Source organism: Mus pahari, chromosome 20, assembly GCF_900095145.1.
Source record: "Mus pahari chromosome 20, PAHARI_EIJ_v1.1, whole genome shotgun sequence".
In the NCBI taxonomy this organism is placed as follows: Eukaryota; Metazoa; Chordata; class Mammalia; order Rodentia; family Muridae; genus Mus; species Mus pahari.
The window spans coordinates 37,910,940-37,931,012 of NC_034609.1; the positions used below are offsets into that span (position 1 = coordinate 37,910,940).

Genomic DNA, 20,073 nt, shown 5'->3' on the forward strand with positions numbered 1-20,073 from the left:
TCTTCTCTTCTCTTCTCTTCTCTTCTCTTCTCTTCTCTTCTCTCTAATCTCTCTCTCCCTCCCTCCCTCCCTCCCCCTCTCTCTTCTCTTCTCTTTCTCTCTCTCTCTCTCTCTCTCTCTCTCTTCTCTTCTCTTCTCTTCTCTTCTCTTCTCTTCTCTTCTCTTCTCTTCTCTTCTCTTCTCTTCTCCTCCTTCTCCTTCTCCTTCTCCTTCTCCTTCTCCTTCTCCTTCTCCTTCTCCTTCTCCTTCTCCTCCTTCTTCTCTCTCTCTCTCTCTCCCCTCTCTCTGTTTTTTGCTCCTAATTCTTAGACAAGCGTACTGCTGAAGATCCAATCCCCCTTACTTTGGGTTGCCTTTCTGAGACAGAGACGCTTGCAGCCCAGGCCTTTCTCACTGTTACTGTGTAGCTGAGAACGACCTTGATCTTCTAAGTGACTATGTGGCTGTGAATATCTTGATCTTCTGCACCTACTGCCTCTCCTGCAGAGTGCTGAGATTACAAACATGCATCAGCACACATGACCTGACTTTTTTTTAGATGAGATTTTGGATTTTTTTTTTTTTTGAGGGATCAGGGATTCAACCCATGGCCTTAAGCATGCTAAATACTTTCTCCTCCAGCTACACCCCTAGTCCTAGATGACCAGCATCTCCAAATGTGCTGTCTGCTTCCCACGTTCAACATTGTTGAGAAGTCTGCCTGTTCCCTGAATCTCCGACCTCCTCTCTCTCTTTCCTCTGTCTCTCAGTTATTTTCAGTTTTTAAACTATTATTAATCATATTAGCCATAGTCACCTTCAGAGCGTGTGACCTCATCTTTCATACCTCTGGGTGCTCTGCCCTGAATAAAAGGGGTCAGCCCATGGAACTCAGCTCACCAATACCCAATGCTCTCTGCCATTTATTTCCAGGTTTTAACTGAATGAGACACGGTGGGGCCAGGAGACTTCCTCCCGCCTCTGTCCCCTGGCTCCAACCTCTCTACCACTGAGAATCCATTCCCACCCTGCTCTCTCCAGCTCCCCTACTCGAGGCAAGACCATGTGGCCTTTGTGACAGAGGTGATTTGAATATGTTGACATTGCCTTTGTGATCTGGCTCAGGGTTAATTTCAGAACTACTGTGTAATTGAAAAGCGTGTGCTTAGGGCTCTTTTGCGTCATCAGCCCTCGTTAACTGTTTGGTCTCAGGGCTCTGTTTTATCTCCTTAATCTTTCCATCCCTAATGTGAATCGAAAAAGCCTTCAAAGGGTGTCAGATGCTTCTGTAGTTTAAGGCTATGTGCTTGACACATGCGAGTTCGTGTTTTTTCTTGACTAATTGTCTCTGTCCCTGCACACTGCCCCTTTTCATCTCCAGCGACTTTGTTTTCTGCTTAAAATTGGACTTTTATATAATATTGCTGGATGAGCTCTTTCGGTTTTAAAGGATTTGTCAGTATTTTTTCCTTGACCTCTTTATTGTCAGCCTTTCGGTATTTGTTTTACTCATGTAGCTTTGTTAGGCGACGAGAGTTGCCAGAACAAATAGGTTCGAGTGTACTTTCTTGTTACAACGCTGGGGTTTGAACCCAGTGCCTGACACATTTAAGGCAAGCCCCCTCCCAACTAAGTATTTCCACCTAGTTTTTGATAAGCTCATGGTTTCATGCAGTGCTGGCTCCTTTGTAAGTTATATTACAGTATTTCCCAAATTCCCACTGGCTGGAGGTGGATAAGAAGTACCGGGAATGTATATACTCAGGTTTTGAGGGTCTTGAAGGAACATATCCCACTTATTGATATTCTGTTTGCTGACTGTAAGTTTGTTGCTGTGCTCAATCCTGGGGGGCCCTGGGTAGTCAGTCTGAGTACCTTTGAAATATGACATCGAGATGTGGTAGACAGCCGGAATGCTGTTTTCCAGTCTTTATACCTGGGGATAAACTTTTTGATTCCTTCCTCCCACACTAAAGGTACAGTCATTCTTTTCCCTCTAAGGCGGGGGGGGGGGGTCTTCTTCATGTTCACACATGGCTCCTGTGAAGTTAAAAATCATGCCCACCCTTACTACTGCTTTGAGCAACAGACATGGGGAAAGGCATACTGTCAGCGGGATCCGGTTCTATTTTGCCAAGAGAAGGCGATGCACTGTCCAACCTCTGTCTGTGATGGAATCCTGCAGGGGCTGCTGGTGCAGGTCTTAACAACAGGAGCAATTTGCCCCTACTCCTACATCCTGCCTGGCCCTATCAGAACTGTTCCTGAAGTCATACCCTGCCCAGTACAGAGTCAGGACTTGGAATAGAGTTTTAAGGCAGGACTAGTTTTTCTTAAAAAACAAAAACAAAAACAAAAACAAAAAAAAACAAAAAAAACAAAAAACCTAAGTATGATTACTTGTTAATATGAAGATGAATCAGATCTGTTTGTTCTCAGTTAGTTCATGCATAGTTCTGTCGCTACTCTAAAGTCTTTCCACAGCTCTTCAGTTTTCTCCCCATCATCCCTTCTTCTCTCCCCTTCCTCCTTTTCCCCCTCAATATCAACTCCCTCGAGGCTTTCTGGAGTAATGGACTTAATCTGAAAAGCTGCATCACTAATCTGATGTATGCTACCGGGGTGAATTTATTTGAGTTAACTCCAAGTTTATAATGGGCAACTGTCTCTCAAAGCCTTTTCCTGGCCGAGTCCATGCTGTCTGGCTCCCGATTTTGTTGGCTTTCAGCTCTGCAAACCTTGGCTTTCATTTCTGCTTCCCAAGTTGAATATACCCCGCCTTCTCCCGGACACATCTCTTTCCCCCGATGACACCAGGGCACAGCCCACGCACGGTTGCATTCCAGACGTCCACTAGAACTTTGAACAACTTACAACAGAGGATGGATAGAGGATGCCAGGAACTGGCCCAGGCATCCTTCCGGTGTGTGTCACAGATCCACTTGCATGTCCCCGTGTCTCTGATGGACAGCTGGTTTGGGTGTGTTGATGAGTCTGCTGTCTATGTCCCCAGCAACTCTGCTGGTTCCTAGGATCCCACTGCACTCCATATGCATTTTAAGGTAGGAGAGAAGTGACTTGAGGAACCCAGTTCATGTGAGCGTTAGGTCACGTTTTGCTGTTAGCAGAAACCTGCCTGCCTCCTCTCCCCAGACTCCTGGCTGAGGATATGGTGGCGCCTTCCCAACCACCCTCTTCACCCCAGTCCCTCCCTGTGGAGAAGAAGACCCGTCCTGGGTCCCCACTCGCTCTCTACATATGTGGTGTGTATTCTGAATAAAATGGGGAGCTGGTTGCAAAATGGTATTGTGTTGCCTTCTGCCTTTCTGTGCGTGATTGAAATCTTCTCCAATTCTTGTGATCCCCTAACATACCTGTCCTTATTTCTGCGTTTCTTCTCTATGAACTTTTCTTTCTCTGCTATTATTTGAATCTATCTGGGAGTAATTAAACCGTATACCCTGGCATTCCCTGCATCAGACTCTCTGTGTTGAAGCAGAAGATAAGGGTTTTTACCTGTCTCTCCCCTTCTCCCTATCACCCTTGGAATTTTAACATAAACATCTAAGTTTTCCCTTACACTATACACAGTCAGTTGACAGCTCCATCATTCGGATCACACCAAGTTTGGACCTGGTGATTTAACAGTTCAGTGAAAATTCTCCTCTCCACAAAGCAAATCCCCCCTTTCACGTTATTTCTCTTCCTCACCCACCTTGGTTTTTTTTTTTTTTTTTAGCATAATTTATCTGATCTCATCTCTCATCTCAAGGAGGTGCACATCTTGACGATAACAGACTCTCCTTTTACATGTGGGCTCTGTCTTTGGGAGTGTTTTGGTGGGATCCTTTAAAAGGCTGCTGGGGCGATGCAGTTTTAAGCAGGAAACCTTAGTTCTCTCTGAAGCCTGATTTTTAAATCCCAACTAGTTTACCTTTTAGAGTCTCTGCCTTGCTTCTGTAGAAATTCTGCATGATCTGTCTCTTTGACTCTATCTGTAAATTTAAAATAACTGCTGTGGCGACTCCTCAAGCATGATGATACCGTGCCATGTTTATGTCACACCCTGTATGCCCAGGCCTTATCCATCACCATGCAGGGTGAACAACCTCAGAGATGCCAGCCCTCAGCCAGCCAGCCCGAAACACTCAGGAGAGGCTGGCGTATCGAAGGGCTGTGGAAAGTGTGGGGAATGGCTACAGCCAGCATGATCAGCTACATTTTAGTTCTGCCTCTTGACACCACCCTATCCGTGGTGCCATATCATATGCTCATTCATTCATTCCTCCATTCATTCATTCTCAAAAGTCAAGCCTGTCCTGAAAGCCGGCCCCCTGCCACTGATGGTATATCAGACATCGGGTAAAGATATAAAACTGTAGCTTTTAATTTACTCGCTGTGTCAACATGGGTTATTGGGTATTTGGGTTTCTCTCAGAGCCCCTCCTTCGGTGTTTGTAGGGATGGAAGCTGCTATTACCTCTTTGGAAGACACCCAACGAAACCTTTGACCTACTGCTTCTACTCAAGACATTTCCTGGAGCGGGATGGGCTTGCATAATGCACTGTGTGTCTGCTACAGCGTTGCTTTCACTGGAAGAAATGAGAAACAGCATCACATTGTTCTTGACAAATACAACCACTAGCACATACAGCAAGGTTCTCGTCATCCGTTTAACACTTGAAATTATCAAGGCCATCTCCATACATGCCACACACTTGTGTCTTCACAGCAACTCCCCAGATGAGTTCTGACGTTTGTCTTTTTACAGAGGAGTGAGGGAAGGCATGGAGAATTTTAAAAAACTCACTAAGTTGACCTTAGTGCAGATCTCTAGTACTCAATAGATAATGTATGAATAAGTAACTAAGTAGATAAATAAATAAATAGATAGATAGATAGATAAACAAACAAAGTCAGCCTTGTGATATGGCCAGGGCTGGCAAGGAGAGAGTGTGGTGACATGCGGGTCCCTAGAGATTGCAAGACACTTGGCATAGACCTCTGTCATACATACATACACATACAAGGGAGGGGTGGGGGTGCTCAGACAGACAGACTGACAGAGACAGACAAACAGACAGACACTTATTTCTAAGCTATTAAGTATGGACTCAACCTTCTTACCACATATGGCTTGAAAAGAATGGGGGCGGAATTGTGCACTCTGACGTGATCAGTTATCGATTGAGAACAGCAAAACTGTGAACAGTGCTGTGCCACACCCCTTCATTAGTAAGGAAAGTCACAGACTATTTTTATATGTGTAGAAACATCCATTCTGACAGAGTTTGAGATGGGCAGGTATTGGATTACATGTACCTTTTTAAAATTTATTTGACTTTATTGTTTTTATATGTATTGGTGTGAGGGTGTCAGATCTCCTGGAACCAGCGTCACAGATAGTTGTGAGTGCTGGGAATTGAACCCGGGTCCTCTGGAAGAGCAGCCAGGGCTCTTAACCACTGAGCTATCTCTCCAGCCCACATGTACATTCTTAATGCACTACCTTTGTAAGCACTAAAGGTACTTTTAAGCAGTTGAAGACTCTCACCAAACCTGCACTGAACCTTGGTGTTGCTGACACTGGGGGCCAGAAACGTCTTTGTCCTGTGAGGTAGACTTGTGCATTATGGGATGCTTGCTACATCACAGCTTCTATCCCTAGGCACCAGTACACCTCTTCAAAATTGTGACAACCAGAAATACCCATGGATATTGCTGGATGCTCAGGGCATACATAGATGGGTCCCTGATCAGGATCTGTGGTCAGATGACAATCATTCGCATCTATCAGTGTCTGGGGCTCTTCATTCCAGTGGATGAAAGGGAGATTGTTCCCCCATTTCAGGATCTCTTAACCTCGAAAATTCTTCAGGCGAGGTATAAGATTGTCTAAACCATGGCAGACAAGTCTTGATTGTTGTCTTCCATTCAACTTCTTCACTGTTGGCCTGCCACTGGGTAACTGATGAGCCCCAGAACTCCATTTGGAACTGTGCACCTCTTTCTGAATTTAGACTGGGGTGAAGGTATTGGGCTTTATCCCTCCTATCAGCACATTTCTCAAGGTAGGGGGTTCAGATGCTTAACAACTTTCATTAAGAACTCAGCTATTAAGTATGCAAAATATATAGACCGCTCCTGTTGAGAAAATAATTATACAGTAAATTAGCCAAATGTCCAGTATGCTGCCTTTTAAGCAACTCTTTGATGTTCCCAGTACTTACAGAAGATATAGGGCATGTTTATTAAGACTCTTCAACTGTGTATAAAGCTAGACCAGTCCAAAGTAATGGTGTCTGCTGAAGGAGTCTTTATCATATGAATTTACCTTCAGTCATCCATTATTTATCTCAGCTATTTTATATGCCATTATAATAAATATTATGACAGAGAAAGCTTTTATGCTTCAACTTATTGTACGACTCTGTACTTGCCTGCAATCCTTCAGGAATGTAACCATGTTTTACCTAGAGTTAACATAAATCATCACTCACATTAGAATGAAACATTCACGGTGGGGGGGGAAAAAAACAAGGCTCTTTCTTCAATTGCAAAGCGTAAATGCACCCTCGTGTTGCCTGCCAAACTCTACAGGCCACTCAGTGCCCTGCCCTAAACTGTTTTGAAGCTGCAAAGTGACTACATCACAGAGAGGGAAATTGGAAGGTTTTGGAATATTTTCTACCCTTTTGTTAGTTTCTGGCAAGATAAGCATTTTAAAAAAAAAATCCAGAAATATTGCCAATTACTGTCTAAACATTTTTAATAGTTTTGCTTTTACATAAGTCTTAACTCGATACCAAATTAAATACAGCGCTCTCCAGCGTGAGTTCTCTTCTTGCAATTATCTATAGGGCATTGATAGAGTTATTTTGTAAGCTGCGCTCCAGTAACAGAAAGTGAAATGTTCTGGCCTGTACACAGCGAAGAGGGAGTTGTCATGGTTTTCTCATTAAGGATGTTTGTGTATTTTGGCAGTGGGGGACGCGTGGGTGTTTATGGGGAGCCTGGGAATGAGAGTTGATTGTGACGGTTGATTTCAAGGTTAGAAATGACAGATTCAGCCGCTCTCCTTCAAGATTCTAAGAGAAATCCAGGGGTCTGCCAAGGATCATTTTGGGTTACTTCCCAGTTTCAAAGTGTGCAATCATCATAAGAGTGCCTCCAACCCCCGCCCCAGCCCCGAGCATTTTCTTATTAGAAGCAAAATAGACAGCTGGCTATGGCGCTACTTGCCTGTCATCCAGAACTATAGAGGCTGAGGTAGGGGGAGCATCCTTTTAAAGCAAGCATGGGCCACATGGCAAGACCCTCTCTCAGATAACCAGGGCAAATGGGAAGCCACATACTGTACAGAGTAGTTAAAATGTATAGGGGCAGGGGCAGGGGCAGGGGCAGGGGCAGGGGCAAGGGCAGGGGCAGGAGATATTACATGTCTTCTCTCCTGGCTGTTGGAGAGTACATTTGTTGGCATCTGGTTTTTACTTTTAAGCCTGTCTTAGATCAGACTGGCTCCCCACCAAGGCCGCTCCTGATGCTGGTCTCGGCTCACCCACCTGAAAGCTTCAGACATCACAAATCAATTCTAGCTTTTTTTTTTTCCTCACGCATTTCCCAGTGACGAGACTGCCATTCTTTGCCGCCATTAACATCCTTAAACGATACTGGAGAAAGAAAAAAAAAAATCAGTGTTCCAAAGTCCTGCGTAGAATATGGGTGAATTATTAATCTGGTTTGGTTAAACGCTGATTGTAGTTCTGTGAATAATGTCATGTCAATAATATGCTCGGCACCAGTATCCCTGGCCATTGTAAATGTGACAAGTCCTATTTAAGGTTGCAGAACATAAAACCAGGACTGAGAGTCTGTAAAGAAGGACGAGAGCCCGTCAGCATAATGCAATTAAGGCCCATTGGATTAGAATTTGCAAGATGCCATTAGCAATAAGCTCTGAATGTAGATTATAGCTTTGCTTACAGTGTTTTTTTTTCTCTCTCCCAGCAATAACGATGCTCTTGTAAATTCTGAGTGTGTAAAATAAATACAATATAAAGCAGACTCAAATGAGAATATACGGGTGTTGTTCATTTCTTGGTAGCTTCCCTGAGCTGTGTGTTGTAGAAGAGGAAGCAGAGCCAGATCGCTGTATGGTGTCCCCTATCTTAGCTGTCACCTGCCCATCCCCACTGTGCCTCTTCGGAGTTCACCAGACTTTGTTTTGCCATCTATATCAACGGTGCACGCTAACACACACTGCATAGGGATTTTCACCTCACTGTCAAACGTAAAAGCAGCAGGGACTGTGTCTGGTCGCTGCTCTTGCTGCTTTTATTGTCAAGTTGGGATCTTTACACGGGTGTTTCTTTGACAAGGATCCAGAAACAAACTCTCCCTGTTCTCCCAGGAGGGGGATGGGCAGAACTTCCAACTCTGCTGCCACCTTGAAGCAATACTGCAAAGTTGTTCTTTCCCACTTGTCATAGTCAGTAACCTATTGTGAAGAGTCACCATGACCTCAGCCGCTCCTATAAAGGGAAGCATTTAATTCGGGCTGGCCTAACAGCTTCAGAGAGTGAGTCCATGACTGTCATAGGGGAGAATGACCGTAGGCAGGCAGACATGGTGATGGAGAGGAGCTGAGAGTTCTCCATCTGGAAGAGAACTCCATCTGGCAGCAGGGAGAGAGAGAGAGAGAGAGAGAGAGAGAGAGAGAGAGAGAGAGAGAGAGAGAAACACTGGGCCTGGCTTTGGCTTTTCAAACCTCAAAGACCACCCCCATTGACTACACTTCCTCCAACAAGGCCACACCCACTCCAACAAGGCCACACCTTCTACTCCTTTCAAATACAGACTCCCTTAGAGCCAGTAGGGGCCATTCTCGTTCAAACCATCACTCAACGAAACACCAAGTGTGGCCCACGATGGACAGAACATTCTGGGCATGTCAGAGGCCCAGCTCTGTAAGACCACTGGAGGCCTCTGTGTCTCTCCCATCCATTGGCTGCCATAGTCTGAAGCATTCCTGTTGTTTTATGTTTTTAACAGCATTTGTTTGTGTGTTTGTGCGTTTGTTCAGGGTTGTCACAGTGCAGGTGTGGAGGTCAGAGGACAGTGGGAGTCAGTTCTCTCCTTCCACCCTGTGGGTTCTGGGGATGGACCGCAGCTCGACTGCAGGAGTCATCCCTCGATGCCCTCTTCTTTTGCACTCTTACCATGGTGGTGGTTTCAACAAATCATAACAGTGGAGAGATGCTGTCCCCTGCAGAATTTGATATGTTGATCTTGCAGGCCAGGGTGTATGTCAGACTCCGTTGGTCCAGTTGAATGGAGAGCACAGAGCCTATGAAATACAAGGATAATATGTGGCACGCCCCTCCCCCTGGCTTGGCCAACACACCAAATACTGCTCATGCTGTAAGAATGTCCGCTGTCTTTTTTGTTTGTTTGTTTGGTTGGTTGGTTTTGATTTTTTATGCTATGTTTTGTTTTTGACTACTGTCTTGTTTGGTTTGGTTTTTTTGTTTTTGTTTGATTTGTTTTATTTTTTCATTTTTGACCGCTATCCTTTTAGGTAGGTTTAACCATGAAATGTTTTCTTACTTTTTCGAGTCAGGGTTTCACAGTGTGGTCCAGACCGGTCTCGAGCTCATGAGAGGAAGCTTCCTGCATGAGCCTCCCGAGCGTTGAGGTTATTGGATGAGCCGCTGTGCTCAGCTTCCTGGAATTATCTGTTTCACTTGTAAGATTTTATTTTATGGGACATGTCTTTAGTCTGCCTCCATGGGTAAGCAGACTCCAAGTGGGTGGGGCTTCCTCTGATGTGCAGCACTGATGAGAGAGAGAGGCACAGGAGATGGCCTTCATGGGGAATCTTTAGCACCTTCCGAGGAAATGTTAAAGACTGAATGCATGGAAGAGAGGGATGAACGTTGTCTCCCTTAGTGGCAGTGCAAGCTGACAACACAATGCCTTGTCTATTTGATGATGCTGAGCTTGGCCTCAGTTGTTAGCAGGGGCCAGGAACCAGCCCAGGAACCTGGTAGTGGACCAGAGGAAAGACATGGGCTGCATGGACACTGTGGGCTATAGAAGCAAAAAGGAGGGAAATCACCATTTAGTACGGACAGTGGCCCTTCCAGTTACTATCTTGGGGAAGTCATGGACTTCTTCTTCTCTGTGGGCATGGGTAGATGGTTGTCAGGAGAAACAGATACATCAGGACCTGGGCTTATGGGCAGCTTCCTGAGATTCCTGTCGTTGGCCAGTGAGGACCCATTCTTGACAGTGAGGAGCGAAGCCACACAGTGCACAGCCACGTGGCGACCCACATTTGTGAGCCCTTTCTCAGTGGTGATCTATGTTCACGGCTTTTTTCTCTGGATGGGTGACATTTTACTTTACAACCTCAGTCCCCAATAAATAGCCGCTATCACGCCCACATTGCCAAGGAGAAAGCTGAATGCCTTGGGAGAAGTATTTTTCCCAGCACTTCGGTGGCTTGATCCATGGTGTAATCAAGCCTTTACTGTTAAGAACATACACTGACTGGGCTTGGAAAGGCATGTGTCTGTGACTTAGGGGAGGTTCGATGGGCTTCCCCCAGAGTCCCAGATCATGTATCACCCTTCACGGAGGTGCTGTTGAATTCTTCCCCATGATAGTTATCAGAGTTAAGATTAGCAAGAGGAGTCTATAGTCACTGTAACGCTACAGATGGTTATTGAAAATCAGTGGGCAGTGTGCTTGAACGGTTGCCTTCAAGTTCACGGTGGTAGCAATTTCTGATGTTCTTGTACCATGGCTTACATACGTAATAGACTTGTTTCCCCCTCTCAAAAGGCAAGTACCATTTATGCTGACTCTCAAGTCGAGGCAGCCTGAGGTCCAGTGCTGCTCTGAGCCCTGATGTCGGTGCTGTGTGGGCTCACTGAGCTGTGAACCCAGGTCAGCTTGGCTCTGGCTTCTGCCTCGAAAGTGACATCATGTTTTTTCCAGCTTGCTATCTAAATACCTCATGCTATTCCCCATCTGCTCGCCCTGGCTTTAGGCAGTATCACATGTGAGCCCCACTTGGCTGACTTATTACTCGTGAAGCATCAGAGATCCCTGTGGCGTAACAGCCACCAGCAGCCCATTTGTGTCTCCGTGGACAGCCTCATGATTCGTGGGCACAGGTTCTAGAACGTCGCCGTGAGCATAACAGGAGGCTTGTTGTATCCTGAAGATGGATCTGTCTACTTTGACAGCACCTCTATCCCAGAGAAACTGGAGAGGAGGGCGTGGGCTCTTGAATGATCTCCCTGGTTGAGCCCTACGTACTGGGGCAAGTTTGCTTCTTAAGCTCTCTTGGAGTTTCCATCCTCTAGTGGATGCACCCCTGGGTGGTTCAGCTTTAACATGTGGGGAAGGAGAAGCTGTGTGTATAATTTATAATCAATTAACATCTCGATTTTGCCTCAGACACCAAACTTGCATAGTGGTCTGATTACGGGAAATAGTGAAGATTTGGGGAAGGGAGGCATTGAATATTCTTAGCATGGAGTGCTTTCTGTTGACCAAAGATAGATAGATAGAATGATGAGAATGTACATAAATATGGAACCTATGGAAGATTTCCCCCTCCCCTCCCCTTTCCTTCCCTCCCCTCCTCCTATCTTCTATTCTCTTTCTTTCTCCCCAATCCCCTCCTTTCTTCCCTCCTTCCCTCCCCCCACCACCACTTCTTCCATCTATCTCCCCATCTCTTCCATCTTCTATGCTACTGCTTTGTAGTCAGGTCTCACCTTTTGCTCACAGTCCTCCTGCCTCAGCCTCAGCCTCCTCAGAGTACTGGGCTTACTGCGTTTGACTCCACATCTGGCTGTGGTTACCAGTCCTGCATGTTTATTATGTTCATTGTACTTGTTAAAAATTTTTCTAGAATCAAAGTGAGTTTGAAGCAAGACTGGGGAGCTAGATGTGGGTTTCATGTCTGCCATCTCCGTCCTCATCCTAGATCACCATTCTCCTCCTGGGCACACAAGGTTTACACTGCATTACATTTTGTAACCACTTCTCCGTCAATGAGGCATGATTGTAAGCAATATCCTCCACTGTCCAGTGGAACCCTCTTGAGATCCTGGGCCTGTTCCCTACAGCCCTTGATGACCAATATAGAAGACCTTGCTGGATATGCTAAGGAATTTGGAGTTTTTGCTGGTCCATCTGAATTATAAAAGGGCTTTTTATTGCTGTTGTTTTGTTTTTGCAAGGATATTTTGCCAAAGTAGAGACCAGGCTTTGGCCAAACAAGGTTTTTCATGTTCTAGATGGCACATGCTAACTCAGCTACTTGTTGACAAAAGTAATGATTCTGTTTTTGTTTTTATATGGCGATGGGTCATTTCCAAATCTTGAATATGGTGATGATTATATGAATTGCTACATTGTTCTCTTGTTTTCTATTGCTGTGATAAAGACACAAATGCAACTTTGGAAGGAAATGATTTAATTTGACTTACAAGTCCTGATTACAGTCCACTGCTGATGGTAGGCAAGGCAGGAACTCAAGCAGGGCAGTAATCTGGAGGCAGGAACTGAAGGATAAACCATGGGGGAATGCTGCTTACTGTCTTGCTCAGCTTCCTTTCTTATGCACCCAGGATCATCTGCCCAGGGGATGGTGCCGCCCACAGTGGGCTGGACTTTTCCACATCATTCAGTAATCAAGAAAATGCCCATAGGCCAGTCTGATGGAGACATTTTCTCAATAATTGTTTCCTTTTCCCAGCTGACCTTAGCTTATGTCAAGTTATGTCACATAATTTGACACAAATATAGACCAATCAGAGGAAAGAAAATGAATATATCTCCAAACTGGTAAAGAGAGAGGGAAAAAAAAACCTGAAACAGAACAAACAAACAAACAAAAAACAGAAAACAAAAAACAAAAACAAAAACAAAACAGACAACCATAATGGAGTAATAATAAATTGTAGTATTGTGAGTGCTGAGAATTTTAGGTTTTGGTCATGTACTATACACTAGTGTGATAGCACCACTATGGGGAGCTCGATGTAGAGACCTTCTATACTAGTTTTGACCTCTTCTGTGACTCTGTCACTATTCCCAAATGAAAGCACATGCATTAATTACACCTGCTCAGTGACATGTGGCCTGCCCTAGATGAATCACTGACAGTCACCACCAATCTAGGCAGGAAATCTCCCACTGGCAGGTTGGGCCCCCTGCCTTCCCTCCCCTGATAACCCACGGCCCCACCCTTCAGAAATGAGTTCCATCTGCTCTCTCTACCAGGCTACCCCAGTCCCAGTTAGAACTCAAGCCACAGTCATCATTTTGACGAAGCTGCGAAGTTTACTAGGCAACCAGGAGGGCAAACTTCCTCCCCAGCAGAGGAGTGGACACACATCCCTACTCTAATTCTCCTTACCCCCAAGACCTCACTGAGTTGCACACAGTTTTTCAGAAGCAAGAAACCTGACACCCATGGCAGAGACCTCTGAATCTTCCTGCGTGGAATGGAATCTCTGTCCCTAGGAGCCTAGTAACCTGCAGCTTACAGATTAGTGGGGCGACCTCCCACGCCCCCTGGATATATATGTCCTGGATTTGTTCTTATTAGCAATGGCAGTTCACCTGTATATTTTGAAGAATAAAAGTGTGTGTGAGGGGATGGGGGCCAAAAAAATGACCTAAAGATTTTCAGTTACACACGGAGAGTAACGTGTGGGTCACTTGGCTCAGCCATTGGTTTCGTTGGATTGATTTGGGGGTCACCATCTGGGAATGTTCTCCCTGTTTTATGGGGGAAAATATGAACATGTATTTTCATAATGTGTAGCATGCATATCTTTTGGGGTTTCCAGCAAGGCATGACGACTTTAATGAATGCCTGATTTTTCTTTGTATATAGTCACATTTCTATAGGATTCTGTGTATCTCAATGATTGCCTTGCCTTGGGCAAAGGGAGATGGGAAGCATGGGAGTTAGGAACTGGGGGGTGGGGTGGGGGCTGACAGTTTATCTGCTTGTTTAAAGGTCTGATCAAGCACTTAAGTGTTTATCATGAACAAGAACTTGGGGGAGTCCAAGTCACCTGTCAACAGATTCTGTACACCTAGCAGAATCCTTACCTGCTGGATAAACAGAAGTAAATTGAAAAGTGTGGGATTTAATTATCATTTCTGCAGTCTTTTAAGATGCCACCCTGCAACATAGATAGAAATATTCCCTACCGCTCAGTATTTTTTCAAGATTTATTTTAATTTGTGTGTGCGCGCGCGCGCACATGCACGCGCCCATGCACTTGAAGTGCATGTGGGTATCTTTGGAGGCCAGAAAAGAGTATCAGACCCTCTGGAGCTGGAGTGGTTGTGTGCTGCGCAACCTGAGTGCTGAGAACCAAACTCTGGTCCTTGAGAAGAGCAACAAGTGCTCTTCACTGCTGAGCCATCTCCCCAGCCCTTTGCTGCTGTTATTTTTAATGGCAGGTCTCTCACTGGCTTGGAATTTCTGAGTAGACTACATTAGCTGATCAGCAAGTGCCAGGCATCCTCCGACCTCCATCTTTCTAGTTCTTGGATTGAGAGCATGTGCTACCACACCTGGTTTGTAATCGTACATAGGCTCTAGAAATCAAACTCACATCCTCTTGCTTGCGTGGCAAGAAATTTCCTAACTGATCATCTCCCCAGCCCTGCACTTCATTTCTTTAGAGTTACAGAAACTTCTCACCAGATTGCCTCATTTGACCTTAATCTCACTCAGGATTATAAGTGCATGCCACCGCCCCTGGCTGGATTGTCTTTTAGGGTGATGCAGGCTCAGTGGACAGATTTCAGAACCTGGGTTGAATCTTTTGAGATGAGAACTGTCCATCGTGGCCAGGATTGCTCCTGTTGCCTCCCTGCCCCCTAGTAGATGCTGCTCTTTGGAGCACATATTTAATAATAACATGAGCTAGAAGACACCTTGGAGCCTCTTCCTGTGTGCTGAGAGAAGCCATGCATAACCCCAGCCTGGAGATCCAGCCGAGTCCCTCCCATGCTCCCCGGACTTGGCAGTAAAAGCTGTGTTCTTCCATTCATTCCAGTGATGTATAGTCTCCCTGGGCATCTAATATTAAACAGGGGAATTCCGACATGTTCCATAACGCATTTACTGTAACTTGATACCACAAACTATTCTTGCTGTTATTTATCATTTCTTTCTTATTTCCTCTCATTCCAGCACAAAGCCAAGGTGGAAGCAATGACCCTGGACCTGGCCGTGCTCCGTAGCGTGCAGCATTTTGCCGAAGCATTCAAGGCCAAGAATGTGTGAGTGTTCCAGTTCGGGGGGTCATACATCACAATTCCTTCCTATTGTAATGTCTTTATCAGATGAACACCACCGGGAGAACACAAGACTGCAGTGCTGTCCTGGCGCCGGAGGCTCATTTATATGTACTGTTAAGGTGGACCGTATTTTTTTCTTGACTCTTGAGTCACCCTCCTCACGAGATGTGTCATCAATCTAATAACAGCTTCCCAGACCAAAAAGCAAGACGCGAAGGCATTATTAAAACGTGTAGGGCTGATACACACCAGGGCAGTTTTCAGATGCGCCTTGTTAGAAACGCACTGCATATCTATCGGAATCGAGGAAGAACGTACCTCAAGGGCATCCGACAAGCTCACTTACTCTGTACTAATGGGGCTGAAACCCTGAACATGCTGTCCTCTGGTGCTCCGCAAGGCTTTGATGCTCGGACATGGGGTGTGGATACAGCTCTGGCCACAGATGGGGCTTGTAAAACTTTCCAACCTTTTCCAACCCCTGGTACCCACAATCCTGATTGGATCTTACACCCACTGCATCTGCTGGCACTGGAAGTGAGGGGACGTTCTTCATCAACTCTTCAGATCCCCTCAGTGGAGGTGCAGTGGGGATAGGGGTGGGGGTGGGGTTGAGCCTTATACACCCTTACCCTCCACCTGCCTCCCCTCCCTACAGAGAAAGAGGGAAGAGAAGAGAAACGAAAAAGAGAAAGAAGGAAGGGAGGAGGAGAGGGAGGGCATGAGGCAGAGACCCAGGCTCCACTCTAATGAAAGCAGTGGCGGCTAGCTCTGTTATAATTATAGTATTTTGTTTCCAGGGTTTATTTTCATGGTCGCCTCTATAGGGGCAAGCAGCACCGCTGTCTCATTTACTGCAGTGGCTTCGGTTTCACTAATAAATGACTAAACTTAATTTTATTTTCCAATGAGGTGAGGAGAGCGTGAGGATTAAGTTAATCCCAGCCCAGGTGTGTTGCCAGGGCTCAGACGGGGCCATGCTGACTTTCCCTGAATGGATGAGAGATGTGGGGGAGGGATCTTCAACCAGGTATTCAAATGCTACTGTGTTAACTGGTTTCCAGTGCAGCCTCCGCTCTGGTCCTTTAGACTATCACAGTATTCTATCTTTGCTTAGCAAGCAAGTGGTCTGCCCACCCTGGACAGAAAGAACATCCTGGTCCAGGTACTTTTTATCGCTGCCACGCGAAGACCCTTTGGTGGCTCACAGGCACAGCTGGCTCCACCACCACCACCCCCTCCAGTCTTGCCCATCAGAAGTGTGAGTCTCACTATGTGCTCCTTCCGGTGCTGGTGCTGTGTCCCTAGTGGCAGCCCTCTCTTGCGAGAGCTCCCCGAGGGGCTGGAGGCCAGGAATAGCATCAGCTTGCACATTTATCTATTCATCTCGTCCCTGTCATTTGTCCATTTACTTACCAGGCGTTTGCTGAGCACTTCCAAACTCCCAGCCATTCTTCTGGGAGGACAGTGCTGGCTACAGGGAGCCGGGCGACCTCAGACAAGCCACAGCCTCAGTTCTAAGCAAGCTGTGTTTTTATTACTGTCTCCAAATCCTCTTCCCAATATGCCTGTGGTTGTTGAGGAACAAAATTACTAACAATCCCAGCAGCAGAAGCTAACAGCTCATTTTGAGGGGTCCAGCCAGGCACACACATTTAGGACACTTTACTCACACCTTCTGGTTCAGATCTGAAAGCATTCTTTCACGGTGGGAGTGACTCTATCCATTACACAGATGAGAAACATGAGGCTTGAAAGGGAAGGGAAGAGACAAATAGTCAGCCTTTGGTAGGTGGTGGGGCCAAGCCGCTATGTGCCCATCACACCAGGATTGCTCCTAACTCCTCTACAATGCTGTCTTTTGTTGCAAAAGTAATAGTGAGATTATTAGCGTCACCCAGGGGTTGATGGCCAAAGGAACGTTCTGTCCATTCTTACACTTCCTTCCTCCCCTATTTGCACTGTTCTGATTGGCTACTGAAGTGAGCATCTTGGCTGAAGAGAGCCGACAGCTTGATCACAGCCCCGTCCTCCATCCCTCAAAGCAGTCATTAGATTTTTATCCAGTAAGGAGTTCAGAAACCATCATGCTCGAGGGCCCTTTGCAGTCGCTGACCCAGACTTTCTCGGGGGGGGGGGGGAGGGATGGCAAGACCACCCATTTCACACTTAGTCTTTGATTTTTCCAGTACTCGATTGTTCGGGCCCAAGGGCGCTTTCCCTTCGAGCCTCTCCAAGTCCTGTTCCCTCGGCATCTTGAAGAGTGGCATAAGGGTCTCACCGCACAGAGAAATACTGCCCTCCTGAAAATATGTATATAAAGAAGTGCGCCATTCTTCCCTCTTGACAGACTGCCAGCACCAAAGCTTCCCCTGCAAAGGCAGATGACAGCTCAGTGCTAACGGTCTCCGGATCGGGGGAGCTGTCACAAGTGAATTTAAGTGCTGGTGACCGGGCTGCCAGAAAAACACGTGTAACTCCATTCTTATCGCCACCACCCATCTTCAGACATTAAAATTTCCTTGTGTGTAAAACATAATGACAAATGAAAGCAAGCCTCAGTTCAGAACCAGGTCTTTCGTGTGCGTGTGTGTGTGTGTGTGTGTGTGTGTGTGTGTGTGTGTTTGTGCAAGTTTGACCAAAGAGCCTCTCAGTGTAAATTCCACGTGGACTCCCCATTATCTTCCTTTTAATAGATTTTTTTTCAGAGTGTGTACACAAGCACCCTGGAATACCATCAGGTCCCCATGCAGTCTTTGTTGCAAGTGTCGCCTCTCACCCTGGGATGGGCAAGTGAATTTATTTTGTCACTTGGAAATGAACAAAAAGGAAAAAAAGAGAAAGAAAGAAAAGGAAAAAAGGAAGAAAGGAAGCTGAAGGCAAAATGCTAGTAGAAAATGCAGCCAGACACATAGGCTGCAGAGCCGGCCTCTCTCCCTCTCTCCGCCTCGGGGACACTGGGAATCAGCCGTACACGTCTTCTCTTTGGAGGCTGGGGTGGGGAGGCAAAGACTGGTGTAGTGTCAACAGGACTGGGGCTAGCTATGGCAGCAGCAGGGGCTGACCAAAGGCTTTGTTCAGTCCGTGCAGGGCAGCATAGAGAACTCTTTTCCTGCTCTGTGTAAGTGTGCATGTGCATACACATACGTGCATGTGGAGGGCAGAGGTTAACAAAGCACATCTCCTGCAGTCACCTTTCCACTTATGTTTGTTGTTGTTGTTATTTGGTTGTTTTGGTTTTTTGGGGGGGCTGTTTGTTTGTTTCTTTGTTGACAGAGGGTCTCATTACTGAGCTTGGAGCAGGCCACTTGGCTCGTCTGGCCTCTCAGGGTTCCTCCTATCCCAGCTTTCTGAGATTATAGGTGTGTCTCCCTTTGTCCAGCTGCCACATGTGTGGTGGTTTGAGTGAGAATGTCCCCCGCCCCCATAGGCTCATGTTTGAATGCTTGGTCCTCAGCTGGTAGAACTGTTTGGGATGGATTAGGTGTCCAGTTGAAGTTGTATTACCAGTGAAAGGCTGTGAGGTTTCAGAAGACTCTCATCAGTACCAGTGTTCTATCTCTGCTTTGTGCTTTTGAATTAAGACGGAACCTCTCAGCTCTAGCTCCAGTGTCATTCCTGCCTGCCTGCCTGCCTGCCATGCCAACATGCCCCCCCCCATCCTGATGGCCATGGACTCTAACCCTCTGAAACTGTGAGCCCCAAATAAAACTCGTTCTAATGGAAGTTGCCTCAATCATGGTGTCTTAACACAATAATAGAAAAGTAACTTAGGTACTATGGATCCTGGGGGCTCAAACTCAGGTTCTTATGTGTGTGTAGCATGTACCTTACTGACTGTCATCTCCCCAGGCCCTGGGCAAAGTTCATGCATACACGTGTATGCACACATACATACATACACACACACACACACACACACACACACACACACACACACACACACACACTTTGTTGGCCTCTTACAGTAACCCTAGGTTCTCACCATCTTCACTCAGTTTACCAAATCGGAAGCTCCAAGCACGCAGAGAGTCCGAGTCACTTTCCCTCTGAATCATGTGTTAGGTGGAGAATTTGAGCCCAAGATTGTCTGCATTCAGACACAGAGAAGAAGTGTGACCATTTGCTATCACCGCTCTGCTGGGGTTCTGTACAGACCGCCTGCCCAGTCTGCCTCCCCAAGTTGTTTGCACACTGCCTGTTCATCTGGGTGGCCAGCTTGGGAACCAGGCTCTGCTTCTAGACATTTCTCCCCAGAGTTAGTGGTCGTGGTGGTCAGCCAGTATCTCTCAGGCTAAATTATTCTGGGCATTACTGGAAAGTTCCCAACCAAAGACTGTGGCAGTTTCCCACCGAGCTGTATTTTTTTTTTTCTGAAGATATTTTTGTTTAAATTAGGATTCGGGAAGGGAGCCAGCCTCCACAGTCCTAGTAGGCAAGGGTTTCTGTCACTGGGGAGCAGCTGGGGAGAGTTTCTTTCTGATAATAACTCAGGCTGGTCTTTGGGATGGCCTGTGACAGACTCCAAAGCCTCAGCTTCTTGGTGATGGCTTCTTATCCACTTTCAATCTGACTGTAACTTCTTCATTTACCAGAATAGAAAGCTGACATCTCGGGGCCTAAAACAGCTTGTCGATCCAAGGACAGAATGTTCCAGAAGCGTGTTCTTTCTCACTGGAGTTCTGTCGTTCCCAATAAAATGGAAGGCTGTGCGCCAGTCCTTCAGTGTTAAAAGTTGAGACCGGCTT

General features: G+C 46.2%; 1 protein-coding gene across 1 annotated transcript in view; it reads left to right on the top strand.

The window, feature by feature from the left end:
* Positions 1-20,073, top strand: part of Wwox (WW domain containing oxidoreductase) — a 912,809-nt gene that overhangs the window by 223,927 nt on the left and 668,809 nt on the right. Inside the window, exon 6 of the mRNA XM_021220309.1 lies at positions 15,219-15,307. Within this exon, the coding sequence (XP_021075968.1) occupies positions 15,219-15,307 (89 nt within the window). The remainder of the gene's footprint in view (positions 1-15,218; positions 15,308-20,073) is intronic.